Genomic DNA, 22,769 nt, shown 5'->3' on the forward strand with positions numbered 1-22,769 from the left:
ATTTTATATTATTTTTTATTTTTTTAATTTTGTTTCTGTATCATTATCAGCAAAAGTTATTAAGAGTCATTTTAAAAGGCCCAAAGAGCTTCTTGTGACTTCCGAGCTGCAAGTTACAGACCCAATTTATACTCAATGCAAACTGAAGAATGAGTTATCTCAATGTGATCTTGCAAAAATACGACGTATACGACGTATACCTTACATGTCTGAGCAGTATCTCTGAAGGGTGGGTTTGCACAATACACAAAGCAGATTTATTTTTTCTGCTGGATAAAAGAGTAAGGAACAGTAGGTGGGTAAGTAGGTGGAAGCATTTAAGTGCCAAAAAAAGAAAAAAAACGCATAGAAGCAGTGTGCTTAAAAGAAATGTAGAGGATGAAAAATAGAAAAAAATAAGAAAGAAAATCATGAATAATTATTTTTGGACTGCAATAAAGTTTTGAACCAGCAGATTTCAACAGTGCGTTCTTTACCATATCACGTTTTGACTGGCGATCAAAACGTGATATGGTAAAGAAAAAAATTATATGAGAAGAAAAAAACTTCTCAGTTTATCTTGACAAAAAAAAACTGAGATGGTTAATAATCGTGTGCATTAAATTAATCTTTAGTCTGTGATTACGTATGATTATTAACGTTTTCCGCACATAATAGTCATCTGACAACCAAACTGACTCAAATACTGAATTTGTTTTTACATTGTGGCTACAGAGCTTGTTGTTTGTTACTTCTGTAAATCATACCCTGTTACACTTTCTGCACAATCAGCTAAATGCAAATACATCTCACACAAGCACATTGGGCACAACTTAAGAGCTAAGCTTCAATTTAGGAGAAGCCATAAAGGCTGGTTAGGCACAAAAAAATTTAGTCCAAACTAATACATTTGGGAAAAATCATACAGGGAAAAAAAAAATCATGCACATCCTAAAAGTTACAGAAGAAGCCAAAAGCAGAACATGTGCTTTGAGATAAAGGTTGAACATGGCTGATCGCTAAACATATACTTTTTGCAGTCACTGCCAGCACAACTTCATGTCATTTCACTGCAGTCAATAAAGACATAACTTTGAAAATCATTAAGAAGAAATTAATTCGAAACATTTAGAAGTGGAATTGTGCAGTCCAATGTGTAGTCGCAGGGGAGGAATCTTAAACACTCTGTGAGGTATTCTGCTGCAGGCAGAAGGAGATGAGTTATCAGAAAAATCATATAGAGCCTTGTTCCAGGCACAACCATAACCACTGTGAAGCTGTGACTACCACTCATCTTTATAATAGGCTTTTATTCCTCCACCTGCTGCAGTCTGTTACACTGTCATAGTGCCGCTCTTCTCCCTCCCTCTCTCTGGCGCCAGCATCTCCCTCTTTTTGCTCAATTTTTCTTTTCCTTTTTTTTTTAGTCTCTCTCAGTCCAAAGCTTCACTTCTGTGTCTGTGAGCACTTTGTTGCAATTCAACCAAATGTTCCGTCTATCAATATTTCATATCAAACTACATCCCTCTTACTAACACCTCCTTGAAAGTGGAGTTCTGCTGGTGCTTCCGGAAATAAATGAGAGCAAGGAGCAAATATGCAAAGTTTATAAGACTGGTGATTTCATTAGCGCACGATTCAAGGCAGAAGAAGGGAAATGTTAGGCGAGCAAAAGTTCATTTTAATCTAGAACGTAAGGATTCAAGAATTAAGGTGGGGATTTATTTGACATGTACCACCGATGGATGTAGTTTTTAATGCATTTTTGTGAATGGTGAGTCACGTGTTCTCCAGAGCAACGTGCGTCGCATGGTGCTGTCCATGCAGTGTTCTGCACAGCTGCCTGCAGTGAGCTGCAGTTTCACTCCTACACACAGGCACACACAGTTTACACACACATACAGCACATGCAGTGTGCATTAAATTAATCTTCAGGCTGTGGAGTCTGCGTCTTTTAGCACGAGGACCTGAGGCAACAAGTAGAAAGATTCTTCTAACACAGTGCAATGTCATTTACCGCAGTTATTGAGGTTACATTATTTAAAGGAGGCAAAAATGTCAGCCTGTATTAACGGAAACACATCTGGTCATACACACATACAAGTCTTTGAGGACAAAGCAGTTTGAAATATTAGACCGTTACTGCTGCATTTACACAAAGCAGTTATATTACTGATAAGTCTGTGGCTATGACAAATTTAGGGCAGCAGCTTAGGAGCTTTTAGATTCTAATAAGTGCCGGGAAAGCTTGTTGCATCTGTAATATAGCGTTTAATAACAGGCTCCTCCTTTTCAGGGGCTCTCAGTGTGACTGAACCGTCTGCCAGCAGCTGATATTGTGGTGGTAAGATACAGCAGGAATCAACTCTTCCCCGTTTACTTCTCCACAAACTCCAGCACACTTATGAATGTGGATGGGATGGTGCTTTACCGCTGCAGCATGTGTGAAGCTGCAGAGACATCAGACACATAACTTCTCTGTGTGCATCCATTACATAACACTGATTTATCAAGCTTTAAAACAAAGTTACAGTTGAGGATGTCAGGGAACTAAAATTGATCTAAATCCAGTTGCAATGGCGCTTTGCATTCAAAAAGGGCTTAAACATATGTTGGGTAACAGAATAATGACTGAGCTATGTGAGGATAGAAGATTAATTTGTGAACCCACTTGTGTAGTTCATTACTATGCTCTTGTATTAATGAGTTATACTTAAAGTTTATGTGAACTCTGAACAAATGACAATTGTGTGGTTTAATTTTTGAAAGATGTCCTGCACAGACGCGGCACAGAGATAGTGTCTTGAGTCTGCTTTGAACGTGAAGATTTGTAAAGACTCGAATTGAAGTTGGAGACTCAAGTTTAAAAAAATCTTAAAATAATAAATGTAGATCTTCTGTGTAAATGATTAAGTTAATAGATTCAGCATGTAGCAAAAATGTTTTATTGTTACTGCCATGCTACATGTTTACTTGTCATGCAACAAGCAATGTAAAGGAAGAGCAATAAAAACATCACTATTAATGGAGATGTTTGGTAATTTTTTTCTTTCATTGCATATATGCTGATAAGGACAATTGTTTTCTTTGTAAAAAATAATTACATCTGCTTTAAATTAAAGGGAAAAAACCATTTGATATCCAGCTCATGCTATTCTTTTCATCTACTTAGATTGCTTGTTTAGAATAGAAAAAGAGAAGCCTATTGCTCCAGATTAAGTTTTGAGCCTCCGCAATCCACCCCCACTCCCCCAATAAGCCTCTTCTTTGACCTCTATCGCAGTAACCAAACAGAAAAAAACATTTAATGAGCCCGCCTTTGGCCCTGTTTAGCCTTAATCAGATATATGTCAGCAATTCTAATTGATTCTCCGTGCCGTCATGAGCTTGCGGTTGCGGGAATGACAGACAGGTGCTGCACGTTGCAGGGAGGACGCTGCGTAGCCGGACTGTTAATTTCTGTCCTCAGACTTTGTGGTGTCGTCAAAGGGGATTAGGGTAGCAGCACATCAGGTTGGAGGGTGTGTCTGTTTGTCAGATAGACAGGAGGTTGGGTTTATATCTCCCTTTGCCACAGTTAATCCTTTCAAGAAGACAGACTCGGGCTTTCAATTAGAAGAGACTAATATGTAGACTTTTTTTTTGCATCCAGTGACACGGACTTCCCTATGGAGATTAAACTGCTGCATCTCTTGAGCATGTCAAAATGTTAGACATTTTGAAATTAATATTTATTCAAGTTTTAAACTATTAAACCTTTTAACATAAACAGCATTCCTATGACACAACTTTCCACTGCTGAGGCATGTGACGCATGTGATGTGCTCTAACTCGGGGAAGAGTTATCTGTATAAAAGGATTTTCAGCGCTTTGCAAAAAAAAAAAAAAAAAAAAAAAAAACTTTGTATCAATGTTCTTGGACTGTTTCCACCTTTTGTCACTATACATACACAATTTGGCTTATTTGGTGTAGACCAATACTGTTTTTTTTTCTTTCTTTGTTCTACAAATAGAAATCTGAATGTTGTGTTGCTGTATTCAAATCCACCAGGTCAATACTTTGAAGCAGCTGTTTTTGCTGCAGTGACAGCTGCAAATGGTTCAATGGGAGTCAGACTGGAGGTATACTGTTTATAAAGATTAATATTCAAGTCTTGCTACTGATTCTCAACTGGATTTAGGTCTGGATTGACTGTCTCCTTCTAACACCTTAATCTACCCGAGTTTCTCTAAGGTTACCGTGGACCATGGATTTTATTTATAAGTACCAGAGAAAAGGAGACTGAATACACATCAGGGGCACAGCTACTGGTAGTCATGGAGACCAAGGTTGGTAATTCAATGTTTTTTTTCAATATACATTCAATGAGAAAATTGTCAAATATCACCATATTTGAAAATAAGAAGAAATACAATAACTGTCCCATGTTGATATAATTTGTGTACTAACGTAGCCTATTGATGAGTAGGTTTTTTTGTTTTGTTTTGTTTTGAGGGATTTTTATTAATTTTTTTGTTAAAGGTCAGGATTCATGTTTATGGTTGACAACGCAGCCAAGAAAGTCTGTTTCATTTTTTTCAAAACCTTTCCGAATCACCTCAATTTCCATCACAATAAATGCCTCAAATTACTGTGATCAAAAAAGTTTATATGACCCATTCCTAAGGCACAACACACTATCTGCACCAAAGGGTGTAGATACTTTTGTTAGGAATTGTGATGCAAATACTGACATAAGAGCAAAGAGAAAAAGAAAACTATACTTTTTCAGGGATGAAACTGAATAACAAGCATCTACGACTTTTATTATTTCTGTGGATTTAATACAAGAAGCTTATTCGTAGTGTTTGAGCGAAAACATGCTTACACAGGCAAAAGGTCACAGAAGAACATGATGACTTTGCAAACGCTATATGATCCTTGCTGAATTTTAAGATTAAAGTTATGTTTTCTTTAGCAGTGACAAGTAAAAAAAAAGGAGTGAATCCACTTTGAAGTAATAAGAGATGAGCTGTGCACCCAAGAGAGTATGATTTATTGCTCTATATTATTAACTCGTATTAAGCTTTACCCCATCACAATTCAGATATGTGGTTAAATGTAACCTTCTCATCTTGTTTAGACTAGCCAAAGAGAAAAATTGTGATTTACAGCTTTTATTATCTGCCTCATAACTGTTTGGTGTTTAGCCATGACCATTGTGATTACATAGCATACTGGGACTGCAGACAAGATGACTTTTTAAGAGTTAAGCTTGTATTTTAAAGATACCTCACGGTAAGAATTTTAATGCCGAGATTTCCTAAGTCTGTCTGTAGCATAACATGTTCGTAATTGCAGCACTAACGCAGTGTTGAAGAGATATTATTAGGATCATTTAAGTGGGACAAGCTGGAGGAAATGGCCACTTAAAAAGACGGGAGCAGCAACACTGGAAAACGTGACAAAGGCATGTGCTCCTTTGTACCGTATCAACAGTCATCCATCAACATAAGTGTATTATTCGCATTCAGACACCTTATTCATTACTTCGTAGCAGGAGGCAAAAGCTAAGGATGCTTAAGAGTCTCAGGTGGCCTTTAGATATTGTCACACTACTTAAGAGGGATTTATTACAAAACAAGTATACTTCAAAAATCTTTATTTGAGTCCCAGCCAGAAACAGTTGCCAGCATCGGTGGTGTAAGTGTGGGTGAGGGGCAAAACTCGTGCAGGGTTTGGACTGCCAATGCAAAGCAAATGTAATGGAAAATAACTGGGACAGTCCAAACGTAGTTTACTTTAGAAGAGTGTATGATGTATGACTCACTTCCACTGTTTTTGTATACAGTATGCGATTTAATGCATGCAAGGCTTCTCTAAGTTTAACTTTCCCTCAAGCAGAAAGGGTCATATTTTATCCAGGGTATTTATAAGAAATTAGTTTATACTCAACTGCCTGTCTGGAAATAAAAAAAAAGATCTAAAGTACTCTACAAAGTACCCTCAAACCGTACTATTAAAATATTAAAAATGTTCAATAGCTGCCGTACCAATGGAGACCAATTGGTACCTCCAAATATAGTAGCGTTCAAAAGAGCTGAAATATTGAGCTCTTTACAATTTGGTTTAACTGACCAAATCGGTGAGCTGAGAAATATTTCTACAGGCCATTTCTATGCACATTGGTTGGCTTTTGTAGAATTTTTGGGGGGTCGTTATTGCATCTCTCCACTCAAATTTAACCTTGTTTAATTTAATCTTTTAAAGATTAAAAGTCTATTTAATCTTTTAAAGTTTAAAAAAGGCCTTGGATCTTAGGAACAAAGCAGTGTTTATTGCCTGAATGAATACTAATGAAGGATCCATCGTAGCAAAGATAGCTCGGTCTAATTAAGCACAAAACAATCAAAGGCCGCTCTCTAAAATTTTAAAGAAATGCTAGAAAACTCTTCAATACTTAAAAGTAGAACACGAGCCTCTTTTGCATAAAGTGTCTGACTTGAGCATGAATTTAGCCCTCCTGCTGTCCAATTAGAGGTTAACTGGACCACTCCCCACCCCCACCAATGGATTGTATTACATTAATCCAGGGACTCACAAAATGCTCTAGTATCGCTGTGTAGTAACAATTGCTTTAGTATTTGAACCTATACAATACAGAGACGCTGGCTTGAATTAGTAATAGTAACCAAGAAAATGCCACTGGTTTTTGTAAACAGTCTACCAATGAGTGACATGATCCTCAGATCTGGGCCACATCTTGAAAGTAGTAAAGAACTGATCTTCTACTGGTCAGTCATATTTATTGAAGTTACATAACCCTGATTCCATGCTTACATTATAATTATATTGTCGAAAATTTCCTTAAACCCTTTGTCATCAAACTGAGTACAACAACAACAGAGCATAGATTCAATACCTGGTATTACATAAAACAGACTTCAACAGGAAAAAAAATATTGTTGCAGCTGCTTCTTCTCCAAAAATCAAGATTATCCGGAATGATCTCATGGCGCAAATCATTACAGGATGCCCCATCAGTGCAGTTTAATTTTGTTTGTTTTTTTCTTGTAAAAGACCCTCAGTGGGAAAAAGGTGCAGCAAGGCTGAATGTCTACAGGACAGAAAGGGAGATGGAGAGCAGAGGAAAAAGGTTAAATGAGTGGAGTTTCCCCAAGAGACATAGATAATCAGAGAAAGGTGGAGAGAAGATAAACTCAACGGCGAGTCACCAAAGGTCAGACACAAACACGCCCAAAAGTACCAAAACAAAGTGAAAGTGGCACGTAGTTTATGGAGAGAAACAGCAAATACATAAAATGCACCCAAATCTGAGGTAGAAGTCAGTGGGAAAGGCCAAAGTGGCTTCTTGGTTAAAATAAAAAGAGACAGCCGGGCCTTTCAGCACACAGGTCAATACTTGTGTGTTGCCCTATCGATTGGCAAGACTTTAACCAAATGTCAGCGCCCACAAGACTAGAATCCTTCATGATTTTCATGTGATGGATTGCAGATTCCTTTTGAGAGGGTAACACCAAATAAATACACAATGTATGCTCTAATGTCTCATACTACACCAATTATTCTTAATACAATAATAGATACACACAGGCCAACAACATATGATACATTTGGCAAAAGAATGTGGTTTGAAATCACATATGCACGTGAACACTGGTGTGAACCACAAAGCAGCGTGACATTTCAGGTGTGTCAAAAGTTGATCCTTTGGCCCACTGCACGGCATCCTGACACCGTCATGGGTCACATGGTCTGAGTGCATGTCTTTGTCCCTGTTTGCCCTCTGGTTAGTCAGGTCCTCTTCTAAGCTGATTACAATCGCACCAGTGAGCTAAAAGGACAGTATCGCTGCGTCTTGTCACCTTGGCTGACTAGACGGATGACTTGACAGTTCAAGTTGGGGAAGCACTTACTTATCAGAATTTAATTGGCACAGATGCATATAGGTTGAGTCCATTTCAAATGATATCAATGTATGGAAACAATCGGTTTTATTTGGCGTCATAATCTATCAAAAAGCAGTTCTTATAAATCCCTTACCAGTTGCAAGGAATGATTCAATCCCACATTTAAAGAAGCCAAGAGGATCAGGATGTTTACCAAAAATAAACATCCTGATACTTCATCCATCAATCAATATTACTTGTTGCTCAAATGTCTAATCCTTCTGTTTTCAGTAAAAACAAGACAAAACAAAAACACATTAACAGGTAATTATGTGGTTTGCACCACATAAACTTCCTATAGTTGTTTGCCAATTGTCATTAAAATGAACAAAATGCTGAACAGCAGGTCCAGTTATTCCTGCTGTACCTGGCTTAAATGCTCAGCTCTGCATCTGCTGGCTCTCCTCTCCACACAAACAGAATAAACTGGACGGCCATAGCAAAAAACTTTCCATCACTTTTGATCACATTTCATAATGTAAAAAAAACAGTCATGTATCCTTTTCAAGATACTTAGAGGGATAAGTATAGGATAAAAAAGTTATAGAATCAAAAAGAAAAAAATGACAGAATGTAAAATGGTACATGTAAAATAAATGTGAAATTGTAAATATACATTTTAAATGTATGTAAAAGGTCAACTCTTATCTGTCTATAGTTAATACATTTAAAATTAAAATGAATAATTTATAAAAACTTATTGCAAATGTTTTAATACCTTAGGTTTGAACAGAAATAAAAAGAAAAGATTGAAGAAATAGTACTGTGGATGTCATGTAGGGGGAAATAATAAATGAAGGGCATTACTATATGTGTAAGTTGCTTTGGTCAGAAGTGAGGCCCTCTGGTGACTCAAGAGGAATCACGTTCCACAACAAAGAGCAGGAGATATAATAATTTACTCTGTCACTTCCTGGGGTGCGTGGAGACGGCAAACAGCTGGCAGTTCTGCCCACGGTGACGCCAACAGCATGATTACACAAGAAAAAAAAAACAAATGTGCTGAAAAACAGAGAAATAAATGCTCCAGCAGAGAAGCTAAAAAAGGAAATTGATGAGTGAATGCGAGGACCAGAAAGTGGAGGTGTGTGGCGATTGGAAGCAAATGCAGTGACATACATTTCCTCTGTCGCAGCTCCCCAGTATCAGTCAGGATAACAAGTGTTCCTTCATATGTCCTGGGAGGCTCCTTCACACTGCAGAGGTTTTTAATTAATCTGTTCAATCCAACAAACCCTCATTCTGATCCACTTATTGGCCTAGAGAGCCGAGACACAAGAAAGGCCAATTTCACTTCATCATTTCTGTCACGGAATCTGTAGAAGTGACGTCTGCTGGATCCGCTACACTAAAGACAACAGCTTGAACTCATCAAAACACCGCACCACTGACCAGGAACTACTCCCGTTTCAGTGTGTTTGAGAGCCATTTGTTATAAATGACACCACTAGAAGCCAAGCAACTTTTTAAAAACATTAAAAACTGGCCATTCAATCACAGGCTTACCCACTGAAAGTACTGATGAGACCGAGCTAAAGCGCTTCCCTTAAATTTGCATCCGGGGTTGGTTGTGGGGGCTGAGTTACCAGCTGCTGTACATATCACACAGCCAGTATGGAGAGGAAATGCTCCCTGGGTGTCAGCACATCACCATTGCACATCTTGGTTGCCACAGAAACCATAAAAGCGAAATATTTCAGAATACGGAAATAAAATTAAGTTGATAAACAGTTTCTATAATGTGGTACACTGAAACTAAATTATTTATTTGGTTGAACATACCTGTGAAGGATACAGCTTTAAACATGGGGATATTCAGTTTGCATGACCTCCACCAATACATTTCATTGTCTATTTAGTTTGTAAATTATATCTCTGGCTAAAGCCTTATAGATTTAGAATCTATCCAACCCAACACAGACACTTAGTAAAAGTGAGATGTTGTGCGTAATTTGTGTTACTTGTCCATATACAGAGCTTATAGTGAGAAAAACTATAACAGAATAGCTATGGATGAATGTAGTACGATGCCACTAAAGACTATATATGTCAATTAAAGTATCACCTAATATTTATGAATTGATTATTTAAATAAGGCCACTTCAAAATAGACAATTTATTAATTTTTACAGTAAATTTTCTCAAGTTTTAAAAACCACAAAATACAATTTAAAGATTTGCCCTTTAAAATATTAAATATATGTATAAAATGCAACCTACAGCACAACAAAAATAATTTAAAATAAAACCCCTACTAAAGTATTTTTAACTATTTAGTGAGGCTCTAGGGATTTCAATTAAAGGACATGTATGTAAAGGGCATGTTCTCTCTTCAGACGCTCAACGTGTGTTCGGCTTGTTTTACTAACGTTTATAACAAAACTAAGGTTTTGTTATAAAACCTTAGTTTTATAACAACTAAGGTTGTTATAAACCTTAGTTTATAACAACCTTAGTTGTTATAAACTAAGGTTGTACCTCACTTTAAATCCAAGTGATTTAAAGTGAGGTACTTTAAATCACTTGGAACATTAAGAACTTCGAAAAACGTTTTGAACCCAGCTCTTTCAACAGTGAATCATATGCTTTATAAATCATTTATTTATTTTAAACTGTTCATCAGAAAGAGTGGATTGGAGTTGAACACAATCCAAGTGCACATTGTGCATAAGTTAAACATATTGATCCGAGTATATTATTAAAGTCAGGATCGTCTATAACATTTTTTGTGGGTTTTTCCACCATTGTTAGCCTGACCATTGTCTGCTGATGCAATTCAACCCCATTCTCATCTCCATTCTGTGCTCCGATTGAGATTTGTCCCATTAAGCACATTTTCTCAAGGTGAATTTCATTCAGGCCAATGATTTTCTGTGCTGGAAAGAACTGTGTTCCGTCTATGGTTGTATTTTGGAAGACAAATCTGTTCTTAATTGATTTTTTAACATCTTTAGCCTATTATCAATTTTGCTATATTCATGATCCTTTTCTTTTGTGTTCTGATGTCGTTAATGTCAACCTTGTCACCACCTATTGGTGAAGAATTGGTATTACAGCCTTTTGACAGTAATCACATATCAATGCTCTTGCGCCCTACTGGTCCAGAATAGTTATTAAATCTGTTTTGTCTAGAATCCCATGATTCTTCAAAAACAGAGGAAAATATGAAAGAGGTCAAAAATGATAATTATGAAATATTTGTAAAGACAAAGTAAAATTAAATAATGTATCAAGCTTTCAGAATAACACGTTTCTAGCTCCAGAGAAGGTGGCCAAGAGGCCACTGAAAAACTTCTCGATCCACCTGCGACCAAAGGCAAGACTGATGAGGAGTCAAATGTGAGAACCTTTCAATGAATATCAATGATCTCCCATGTCAGAGCTCTCAAGATGAAGCAGCAAAAAGTGCTATAACTCAGTTTTCCGAAAAAGTTGAAGACTGAAATGTGCAGGAAACGAAAAATACAGAGATGAGAGGTGGAAAAGGGAGTCTTAAGACGTAGTGGAGAACTGTCATTGAGGTGGTGGAAGTGAGGGTACAGAATGACTGCGTGAGCACTACTGGAGAATGAAAGTCGAGAAAACTGAAGAATATAAAAACAGACACAGTATGGAAATAGGAAAAGAAAACACAGCATGGCAACGGATGCGTTGTAGTAGTAGTACTTATAAAAAGCCAGTTCAGCAATATTCAAGGGTTTGTATGTTTCAGTGTGTGTCCTCAGCGAGTGGGAGCACCAGCTTGTGTACTACACACTGTAAATTCATAATATACGTAATACTGTATGAATGTGCATGGATGTGGAAGGCTGGCTGTGAGCTGAGAGTGTGTGAAGAGAAATTGCTGAAGCATGTAATGGAGACCTGGTGTTCACAGCATTTAGAATGATGACTCATTTAAACTCCCATCCCTCTCCTTTCTCCTTTCCATCTCACGCTTTTCCCAATGCCTTCTGGGATGGGAAAACGGCAGCGAGCGAGATGAACGAACGTCCCTCGAGGCAGCAGAGGGAGCAATGATCAGGGGGACGGCAAGGAGACGAGTGGGGCAGGAGGAGGAAGGAACACATTAGCCTCTTACTCAGCGTGTCACTCAAACTGGCAGCACTGCTACTTGCTGTGGGTCCACGCAGAGCCTCTGCTAGCCTTCAATGGGATTTATGTCTTATTCTGATGGCAGGTGGATTGAGAGCATTTGGTCCGTTTGGTCTACTTTTCTTGCTAGCTGAATAAGTAAACCGTGCAAACTAATGGAATCTGGATATAAAGGAGAGATTAAAATAAAAACAATCCTCGCTTAAAAAGGGCTTTGACATTTTAACGTCATCAAATTTTATAGTTTTATTGTCTAGTATCACTTTCAATGAAATGAATATTCCAGTCAGGTTGTCTGGCCTTCAGGATCAGGCAAGCTGTAAAGCTCTGCTGGTCGTCCAAGCCTTTACAAAATGACATGGTGGACAGGTTGTGAACTGATACTTAGCATGTGAAGAAACTGAATCTTCCTTCTACTGTTGGTGGATTTTAATCAGTGCCATGAAAAGTCTGTGCCCCGAACTAATTCGTTCTGTTTTTCATTTTAGTCCATAAATGTTTAAAATCATCAAACAAATTAGAGTATCTCACAAAGAATTCCTGAGTAAATAAAACTAAATTCAAGTTTAGGAGTGACCCCGTCAAAGCAAATCCAAATAAAATGCTGTGCTGTGAACAAGTGGGTCATGCTTGTAATCTCTCCAATCTGGCTAAATTCCAACAATTCTGCAGTGGGAAAAAAAGCGCTCATAGTGATGGACAAAAAGAAAACATTGGTTAAATTTTATTTAGTGGTAATCACATTTACAAACCTAAAACCTTTCATATTGCGAAACAGCCACTGTGTCTACTGAATCAGTTTTAATAATCTGAAACGTTTAAGTGAAATTAAAAAAAAGTAAAAACGAAAGAAATCTTGACTACCCAGTATAAGAGTTATATAACCTTCATTGCCATTTTTCATGGCCTGCAATAATCTAATTGTCAAAAAAGTTTCCGATTACCATAAAACCGGTTGTAAGGTTCTCATTGGATAAATATCACTGCATCAAGCTTTTTGCGTGTTTGCAGGTTTGACTATTTTGTAGCTGACTTTATGGGTACTTTAAGTGCCAAAGCTAATTTTAAACAGATATTGATTTAATTTGAACACTCTCCAGGGAAGTTTTCTATCTTCTTTGACTGATGATTTAAACAAATTTTCTAGAATCCCCTCATGAACTACACAAAAAATGTGGTAATATAAGTATTTTCTATTTATAAATAAGTTGGTCTGCATTTACTGATTTTTTTTCACCCTGTCATCAAATTCTCTAAAAATCAAGTAGGTAAAAAGTGATGTGTATCATGCTTTTCTGGTTATTTTCATTCTACAGTAGATATGGAAAGCATTTGTGTCACTCATCTATATGTAGATAAAACATAAATCAATACAAAATTACCATTTTTTGTTTTCCCTCCTAAAATGTTATGAATATATTTATTTTTGCTTCTTCATTTCCCCATATGTTGTTAGTTATTTTAAAGACTGTATTAAAGAAAAGCAAACCATGTGGGCTCTGAGACAGCTAAATCATCCATGAAAATAATTTTTCGGGTTGTAATACTGGAGCAAAAGGCGTGTTTAGTTAGCAAATGCTCAGTAGTTATGCTCCAGTGATGACAGGTGCAATTACTCGTAGAACCTGGCCTCCAACACCATCTGGCCTCTCTCATTAGCCCTGGCTTACACTGGTTGTGTTGTTTACAAAATAAACTTATGCTAGAGTTTTCCTTCATCAGCATACATGTTCTCCGTCCCCCACACACATTTTGCTTCTTTAACAGTGAGGATATTTAAGATTAGCTGTACCTCATAAGATTTACCGAATGATGCCCCCATTTGTGAATCATAATGCACACAGTCAAGTGCAATAAGCTCTAAGACAGTCCAGTGGGCTCCTTTGAGACACCTGAGATGCTTCTTGACGTTAATTCCTCTGCATGCAAAATCCAACGTGGAATCATAATGCGCAATGCCACGCATGGGTTTTGTTTATTTGTACAAAGAAAAAAGGAAAAGGTGACGGATTAGGATTTTTCCTTCTGTGTGCCATATTAAGCCACAATAAGAAGTGAGCTACAATAAGATTAAAAGAACAGAATATACGTTATTGATCTATTCTAGTTTGACATTAATAGCATGACAATTTTGGGCAAAAATACCACGGTTTCACTGTATCACATCTATTTACCATTTTTAATAATTATAGTTTACACACAGACACAAATATGGAGAGTGAGAAAACTATGAAGTTGACTGTCACTCTGTTACAAATCAATGTCAGCTACATTTGAAATGATTGTCACAAGTGCATGATTCATGTTTCTTTTAGCTAATGACATCATGATTAGCAAGGGCTAAATTATACCTCAATTGTAAGTTGCAATGGGAAATTTAAAGTCAAACTCTGAGTCTTTACTCAAAATATAGAATTAAACACTCTCTCAATTTAGTTGCCATTTTTAAATAAACTTCCTTCTTGTACAAAACAAGAGAAACACAAGTAGCAACTGGTATCAAGTAGAAATGAGCCAAGTAGCAGCTTTACACAGAATGTGTTTGATTACCACAAAGACAACGTGGTTTTGTTGTGGTAGGTATTCACAACAGTATTAATTAATAAAATAAGTTATTTTTTTCCATAGCATTAATTCACAATGATGAAGGTATAATATGTAACAACAAAAAAAGCACCTTGTCACAACCGTTTGGAGGCTAAAGCTAAAACCTGAGGGCTTATGTTTCTCTAAATTTAACCAAAACCTTACAGAAATTATCCAAATTTTAAAAAATCTCCACTTTGCAGCTGACGTATATGGGGACAATAAAGCGAGTGGTATATGAGGGAATGGGTTTTAAGTGTGTCCCGGAACATCCAGATGATAAATGCTGCTCCCTCAATTCCCATGCGGGGGCCATAAGAACTCATGCTACCTATAATCGAGGAGGTTCTCTCTTATCTGATTATGAATGCGAGTAAAGAGGATTTAGGTGCTAGTGCCTAAATGCTAGGCTGTACTGATTAGAGGTCTGTTGGTAGGGTTATGCAACCAGGAAACAACTGGGGGTGAAAGAAGGTGTGCTTCTCCTAAACTGTGCTCTTGTAATACATGAGGATGACTCGCTTCAGGCCAGGTAAGACAATAACTCCAATTGACTTGTGTTACCTTAAGCTTCTCCGTAAAGATAACCAAGTTTTAGTGAAATTCTATAAAGGATGGTACAAAATCGGATTTGAACGCATAAATGTACAGAAAGATAGCAAAAAAAACATAACAGAGAGCTATTTTTGAATGCTACTTGTATAAAAATAAAGATTCATAGTAACTTAATTTGCAAAAGATTAAAAACAGCTCCTTGAATTTAATTCGGAGACAATTTGGCTCAAGGCGGACTAAAGGGCTCTTACATCTTTTCCCCTTACACAACCTCTCCTCATCTTGGTCTCTTCCAGCTTCCACATCTACATCAGTGAACCTACAAGCTTTGGCTCAGTGAATTTATGCGTGGAAGATAACAGTCAGTTGGACGAAGGCAGGCCGTCGTGATCAGAAGCAAACGCCCCTGAGAAATGACACAAGAGCTTGCCAACAGTGTCTGTGGTCGGAGAGGCTTTGGCCGCGACCAAGCACGGCAGAGCCGAACAGCAAAAGGCTGCGCCCATGCCGGCCCATTGCTTATTTCCACCAGCTAGACTAGCTTATTAGATAAAAAGGAGAGTAATGGAGCACATCCACATTAAGGAGCAAGAACAAGGCTGGACACGGCTGGTGTGTGAGGGGGTGTGTGTGGCTGGCTGACTCTGCAAGGAAGAAGCACTGATCTCTTTAAAATGCTCACGGATCCTTTGCTATTATTTCTTAGGGCAGCCTGATATCAATAAGGCGACCTAAAGATGTTTACAGTTCCGAATCTTGTCATGTAATTTATTAAGGATGTATGCTTTGCGCCACCAAAATCTTAATAGCTCTAACTGAAAAATTTAATTGCGTATTAAAACATATAGACAGCTTATTAGTAACTGCAGCCAACTGTAGTAAACGTTTTTTTTTAGGTTCACAATATATTTTGCAGTTCTCCTGTCATCTCTATCTCCATTCACATTGGCCAGCAAATATATGTAAACCAAAAATGGACTAAAGTTTATTTCGCATAAAAATAAAGAAGGTCCAGTTACAAACAAAATCATGTCAGTTTTATTCTGTTACAGCAACGACACAACCGCAACCGGCCTCCTAAGCTTGATAAGTTTTTGTACAACTGCATCCTTTACTCATTGTAAAACAAAAATCACAAATGTACAAGGGACAAAATATTCTATGTGAATATTATAAGCTATAGCTCAAGGACCAAAGGCAATAAAACATAATTATCTATATTCTTTTAACCAATTATCTTTGTCCATCCATTTTCCTTGCACCCTTGTCCCTTAGTGGGGTTGGAAGGGGTGCTGGTGCCCATCTCCAGCTAACGTTCCGGGCGAGAGGTGGGTCACCCTGGGCAGGTCGCCAGTCTGTCGCAGGGCAACACAGAGACACACAGCCATGCACACACACTCACACCTAGGGACAATTTGGAGAGATCAATTAACTTGATAGTCATGTTTTTGGACTGTGGGAGGAAACCGGAGTACCTGGAGAAAACCCACGCATGCACAGGGAGAACATGCAAACTCCATGCATGATGCAAGGCAACAGCTCTACCAACTGCGCCACTGTGCAGCCCCAATTATCTTCGTGACTGATAAAAAAAGTACTAATTCAGATATATATATATTTTTTCTTTTTATGAAATTCTTTGAACAAGTGTATATAAATTAACTTGGATTTTAATTTTTGGACCTACATAAATAAATAAATAAATAAATAAATAAATAAATAAATAAATAAATAAAATCACCTTTTAATTTCCACCCCAAAACCTGGCATCCACTCAAACTTGATAAATGTAAAAAAAAAAAAGACTTTATGTGTAGATAAACTATTCTCCTTTCCCAAGAATTCAAACTTTTCACAAAAACAGGCATTTGGTAGTTTTAGACATATTAACTTTTTAAATTCCCAGTCTTCTCCCAAAAGGAAAATAAAACAGAGTTACACATAAAACCTACTGCATTTTTCTTTTTGCCCTTTCATTCATAATTCATTGCTAAAAGTTTGCAAACATCAAGCTCAGCAACCTGAGCAGAATGTACATGACTGCACCGGGTAAATCACTCAAAGCATTGTTCTGCCGGTTTCTCCTCTGAACCTCTTTCTACAGCTTCTAGCTTCTAGGTTTTATACGTGTATTGGATTTCTATCTTTTCAGTTTAAAAGCCAAGGCCATGAAAGCCTTGTTGAATGAAATCATAGCTTAATTGACCCCGTGAAAAAGGTCACCACTTTCATGCTTACATTTCATTTAAGAGCCAAAAGGGCTGTAGGTGGCATAAAGCACAAAAACTGGCACAAATGGCTTAAGAAGACTGAGTAAAAGGAAAATAAAAGAAACTAGGAAAGGGGAAATGTGTGTACCAGAAGGCAAATTGTATTTGACAAAGAGTTTTGGTTGCCTGTATGAAAGCACGTGGCACTGTAGTGGACTTAGTAATGGCATTTCCTTAGTCAGGAGCTTTCAAGAGAGCTCACTGCACGACGTATGAGCCGTAAAAGGCTTCCCTGAACTCAGAGAGCTGCTGTAAGTATGCGGCCCCACCACTGTACTTCTGCCGTATGACTTTCTGCTGCCGATAGCGTGAGCTACTGGAGTCATGATCAGGTTCTCCACGTAGCCCTGTCAGCAGGATGTTAATACAATTTGATTTAGGATGGAATTTCCCTTCGATGAACCAAGGGCTTCCCCCCTCATGCTAGTGTACAAGTCAGCAATACACAGATGTGGCTAGAAAAAAAGAACTCCACTGAGGAGTAAATCACTTCAGACATCGCACAGCATAGCAAATTACTCAAGTGCTGTCACATGAGTTAGGCCCTAAATTAGATATCGGCAGTCTCTGTCTAATTAATTCATATGATACATGGCTTCCCTATAAAGGATGAATGCTGTAATCAAGCTGAGACAGGATCATTGTCAGTCACCGCCAGTGGTTGATTCATAGAAAATAGGGAATATGCCAATAATGCAGGAAGGGGGAACACTCGGCATAATGGCCAATAATAAGAAAATTAATCTCCATCCAATGAGAAGTGTCACATCTTTTCTTTTAACTCTTGGCCAATGACTCAAAAGGTTTTTAATATCATTTTGCCAAGTTGCACAGTCGAGAGATACACTGTTCATTTAGAGAGAAAAGAGCAGGATCTAGAGATGCACCGATCAATAGGCAAGAGATTGAAATCAGTCTTTTTTTTTCCTTAATCAGCTCTGATCACTAATCACAACAAATCACAACAGATCAAATGGGTTGTGCAAGAAGAAATTGTTGTTCTTCTTGCACAACTAGTGAATGTTGAAAAAAAAAAGATCTCTGTGTTGCAAATGTTAAAATAAACATTGTATTTATTTTTTTTATGTTATGGATGAGTGGAATGGAGCATTTTGGTGTTGTGATTGTTTATGACCCTCAAGCTTTTCCCTGCGCATTAAATGCATCACAATGGAGAACTCCCTTCTTTTTACAAATAAACAGAACATATGACAGATCAGACCTAGTCTTCTTGCAATTAAGAAAAATATAATATTCCAAAGGTTTATAAAAATCAATCGGTTTTATATTTTTTTATTTTATTCAGGGCTTCCAGTATCAAAAAGCCCTACAACAGAATACAATCTGCTTTATTATTCTATGTAGGCTGGCTGCTCCCCCACCCCCACAGTTTAAATAGAGATGTAAACAAAATGCATTGACCAGTAACACATAAAGCCCCCCATAATTGATCATTTTTTTCTTGTTCAATAAATGCATCAAACTGAATAATCACTTTTTCCATCCTGCACAATGGCAAATCTTGGTTTTTGATGCATTTAGTGAGTTCAGTAATAAATTGTAAAAATAAAATGGAGACAGTAATCTTCTATCAAAAAAAAAAACTTCAGCATATTTTTTTTCTTACGTGAGATAGTTCTTAGGGTGATGGTGTTGTAGTCGCACAGTTTCTGACTTTCACATGCAAACATATACACAAAACTGGTGATTATAATGGCATATAAGCAATCCTCAGTATGGTATGATAAGAAGGGAAGTCTACTTTCAATAACTGTTTTTTTTATCAGAACTAATGCATCAAATTTAAGATTCTGTCTTTAGGAAGAGAATTTTAAATTGAAATGAAAATTGAACCAACTAACACAACAGTCTTGTAGACAGAGAACCTTGGTTTTCAATAAAATCATATAATTTAACTCAAATAAATGCTTAGAACGGCAATAATACACCTGTGAAAATCCTGTTCTACCATCCAGCCACTAAGACTGACTGGAAACAATGTCGCATCAGAAGAGAAACATGAATCTCTTCTGATGAAGGACATAAAGTTAAGTTGCATGACAAGAAAATATTTTTTGGCCTTCTGCATTTAGTCATAAACTCATAAAAGCTTCACTGTTTCATCTTAGCCACTGTTTCTACTGACCATATCAGATTCAATCTGATGAACTCATGAGCATGTTTTGAAGCGCACGTGGGAGTTGGTCTTTAACAAGCATGCCTGCAATGTGTTATTATGCAACCAGAGTGTTTGGCTTTGATTGTGAGCAGAAAATGTGAGACTCAGGCGGTGCAATCTCACTTTCTAGTCTTGGATTCTTACCTTGGCAGCCACTGAGGAGCTGGGCTTCTCCAGGAGATCCCACAGTTTCCTCCTCTTCTCCGGGCAGCAGGTGTTATCAAACTCTCCTTCTCCTTCTCGTTCCCTCAAAGTCTCAGCCTCCCTCCGCAGCTCCTCGTTCATCTGCTCCTTCTTCTGGTGGTAGCGGGCCTGGCAACAGGACTCCAGGTAGATCTCGTCGATCCCCCAGTAGTCCAGCTCTTGGCCAAACGAGAGGGCGCACATTTCCTCCATCATGTGCAGCTTGCCCGTGCGGTAGAAGTTCAGGATGGAGGTGAAGGCCCCCGGGTGCCGGTCAAAGAAGTACTCATTCTCGCTCAGGCTGTAGTCGTCGCAGATCTCCATGAGGGACTCATGGGTGTTGCAGTCCCGGAGCTTGCCAAGCCGGGTCCTGGGCAGGCGATCGAGGGTCCGCCACAAGACCTCGTGGTTCAGACCCCCAACATTAAGGCGGACCCTGCGCGATCTGGCTTTGGTGCGGATGATCTCAATGGGCTCGGGGGGCAGTGGTGGGGCAGTTCGGACGTTGTTGGGTTTAGGCCCCGCCGGTCCAAGCTTCTCGGCCATAATAATGGAACTGGAAACTTCTTGGAAGATCTTACAACTGGCGAAGACTAAAACCAGGAAAAAAGTCTGAAACTTTTGACTTAAGTTGGATCCTCTTTAGGCAAGTCCCTCCATGGCTGAAAAAAACAAACAAAAGAGACAACTCCTGAGACAGAGAAGAAATTAAACGTATCCAACATAGAGTACCTCCCTTCAGGTTGCAGACATCCAGTCAAGCGTTATGACAGCTGCACAGTGTTATTGATCTCTTTCATCACATTTCTTAAAAAGCATTGGCCCGAATCAATGATTCCACTTTACCAGTCAAGGTAGCTGCTTTGCTTTATGATCCATCAATGTTTCTTCATAGTAAGGTTTTAATCTCACATCAGCGTGACTCTTATAACAGACCATAATAAAATTCAACCTTACAAATTTATCTGTAAATGTGGCAGAAACTTTGGAAGATTATCCATCTGTCGCGTTTTCTTTTTTCAGCTTAGTTACATTTGGCCTTGGTCACTTTGAATAACAAATTTGATTCAGGACTTGTTGTTTCATAAGGTATATTATGTGTGTGGGGAAAAAAAAAAAAAATACACATACTTGTGTGTGTTATATATATATATATATATATACACATACTTGTGTGTGTATATATATATATATATATATATATATATGTGAATGTGTGTGTGTACACTGCAGCATACCTGTTACACTGTAAGTGTTCAGTAGTCACTCTGAGCCCCCTCACAATCCACCACCTACCTCCCGTATCAGTTCTCTTCCAGCTCACAAATTCCTTTTGGTCTCAGTGTAAAGTAACAACAGGCTAACAATGTTATTAATGTCGCATTAAATAGCCAGCCTCACCTTGCCGCTGTAAACCAGCCTTTTCATGCAAACTCCTCTGTGTCCTAAGGGAGCAGAGGTGGAAAAACGAGCCGGGATCCCCTCTTCAGTTAGGCGGATACGACTGAGGGGAGCACTCCGCGCACACAACGCGCGTCCCACATTATGTGGAAAATTAGTGTGAAGAGAAAACACAACACAGATAGAGAAAGAGGTGGAGGGAGAGAAAACAAAAAGAAAGAAAGAAAGAAAGAGAGAAAAAAAAAAGGTTTCAATCCTTCTCTACGAACGACCACATGGACCGCTTCGCCATCGGAACGCTGAGTGTCCTGCGCCTTTCCAGCACCTAAAAAGCTCTGGAGAAGACTGGCTCTCTCAAGCGCTGTCAATGCAGAGACGTCGAGCGCGTAAAAAGAAGGCGAGGGGAAGGAGCGGGATGAGCGAACTGCGGAGTGTCCCGCTGTGTACTATAGAAAGGAGGAGCGGAGGGGCGCGCGCTGCACAGGCTGCACCGCATCACAAAGGTGATGACCAAATCACACCCGGCGCGGCAGCAGGTTGCTCTCCCCAAGTGAACTTAATAAAACAACCCTAAGCGAAAAGAATTATGCTTCGCAGAACTGTTGCTTGTTGTTTTATTTGTATTGTTCGACATACAAGAAAATCTAAACCACGCATGTGTGATTAGAGCAGATATAGATGTGCGGAAACTAAGCGAAATAACAAACACACACCCTTCCGCGTGTACCATAACGCAATGCCTCTTCATATGATGGAGGCGCATTTTGCCGCAGAAGACTTCAGCAGTTTAATGACCGTGAAATGTAGAGTTGCTCCTATTCGAAATGCAGAGCAAAGTCTGTACCTTCTGCACAGCTGTGAAGGATCTTCTCTAAAACAAATGAGTACGTTTTTTATTTTGCTCTTCCTAATAACTTAAGATTCAGTTTAGATCCTCAACTTCTATGTCTCCCAAAACTCTAGATTGCGTTGGGGAAACATGCAGCAAGGTATTTGGGGTATGTCACTTTCTAGATTGAAGTTTCTGCCTAGTCTTTGTTTGCATCAGTACAGTCAGTTTGAATTGTTATTGGGGTTCCCAAAGCTGTGGATTTAGTTTCTTTTGCGCAAAAAATTACTTTAAACTTCTCCACAACTTTACTCCTGGCTCATCCTGGTCTTTGTGATGCCGTTTCTTCAAAATTACGTATTTCTTTATGTCTGTCTGTCCCACTAAACCTCCCCAACTCTTTATATTCTGTCTATGCATCTACTTTCTTCAGTTTGCATGGATACCAGACTAGCATAAATGTCAACTGAAGACTTTTTTCCACACCTCAGCAGTTTTGTTGAAATTTAATTACAAATTGCATATGTGTAATTGATTTGCCTTCCATGTTCCTTCTTTCCTTTGACAAACAATCAATAAGGCTGCATTGACTAAACCAGCCCTTTGTATTCGTGTTGCCCATGTCCTAAACCCCACGGGTACTGCGTGTTTGGAAGGTCACTATTCTGTGGCTCACGATCAGCTTCTGGTGATTAAAGGTCACCTAAAGCACACCAGATATAACATTATTACTTATATTACC

At 38.3% G+C, this 22,769-nt stretch overlaps 1 protein-coding gene across 2 annotated transcripts in view; it reads right to left on the reverse strand.

The window, feature by feature from the left end:
- The window catches only part of kcnb2b (potassium voltage-gated channel subfamily B member 2b), a 105,054-nt gene that overhangs the window by 79,634 nt on the left and 2,651 nt on the right, over positions 1-22,769 (reverse strand). The window contains exons 1-2 of one of the 2 annotated variants that reach the window (XM_008396375.2): positions 21,199-21,816; positions 19,759-20,459 (exon numbers count right to left, since the gene is read on the reverse strand). In XM_008396375.2, the coding sequence (XP_008394597.1) occupies positions 19,759-20,343 (585 nt within the window). In that variant the 5' untranslated portion in view covers positions 20,344-20,459; positions 21,199-21,816. Of the gene's footprint in view, positions 1-19,758; positions 20,460-21,198; positions 21,817-22,769 lie in introns of those variants that run through there. The other variant, XM_008396376.2, reaches the window with a different exon arrangement.

Source organism: Poecilia reticulata, linkage group LG20, assembly GCF_000633615.1.
Source record: "Poecilia reticulata strain Guanapo linkage group LG20, Guppy_female_1.0+MT, whole genome shotgun sequence".
NCBI classification, from domain to species: Eukaryota; Metazoa; Chordata; class Actinopteri; order Cyprinodontiformes; family Poeciliidae; genus Poecilia; species Poecilia reticulata.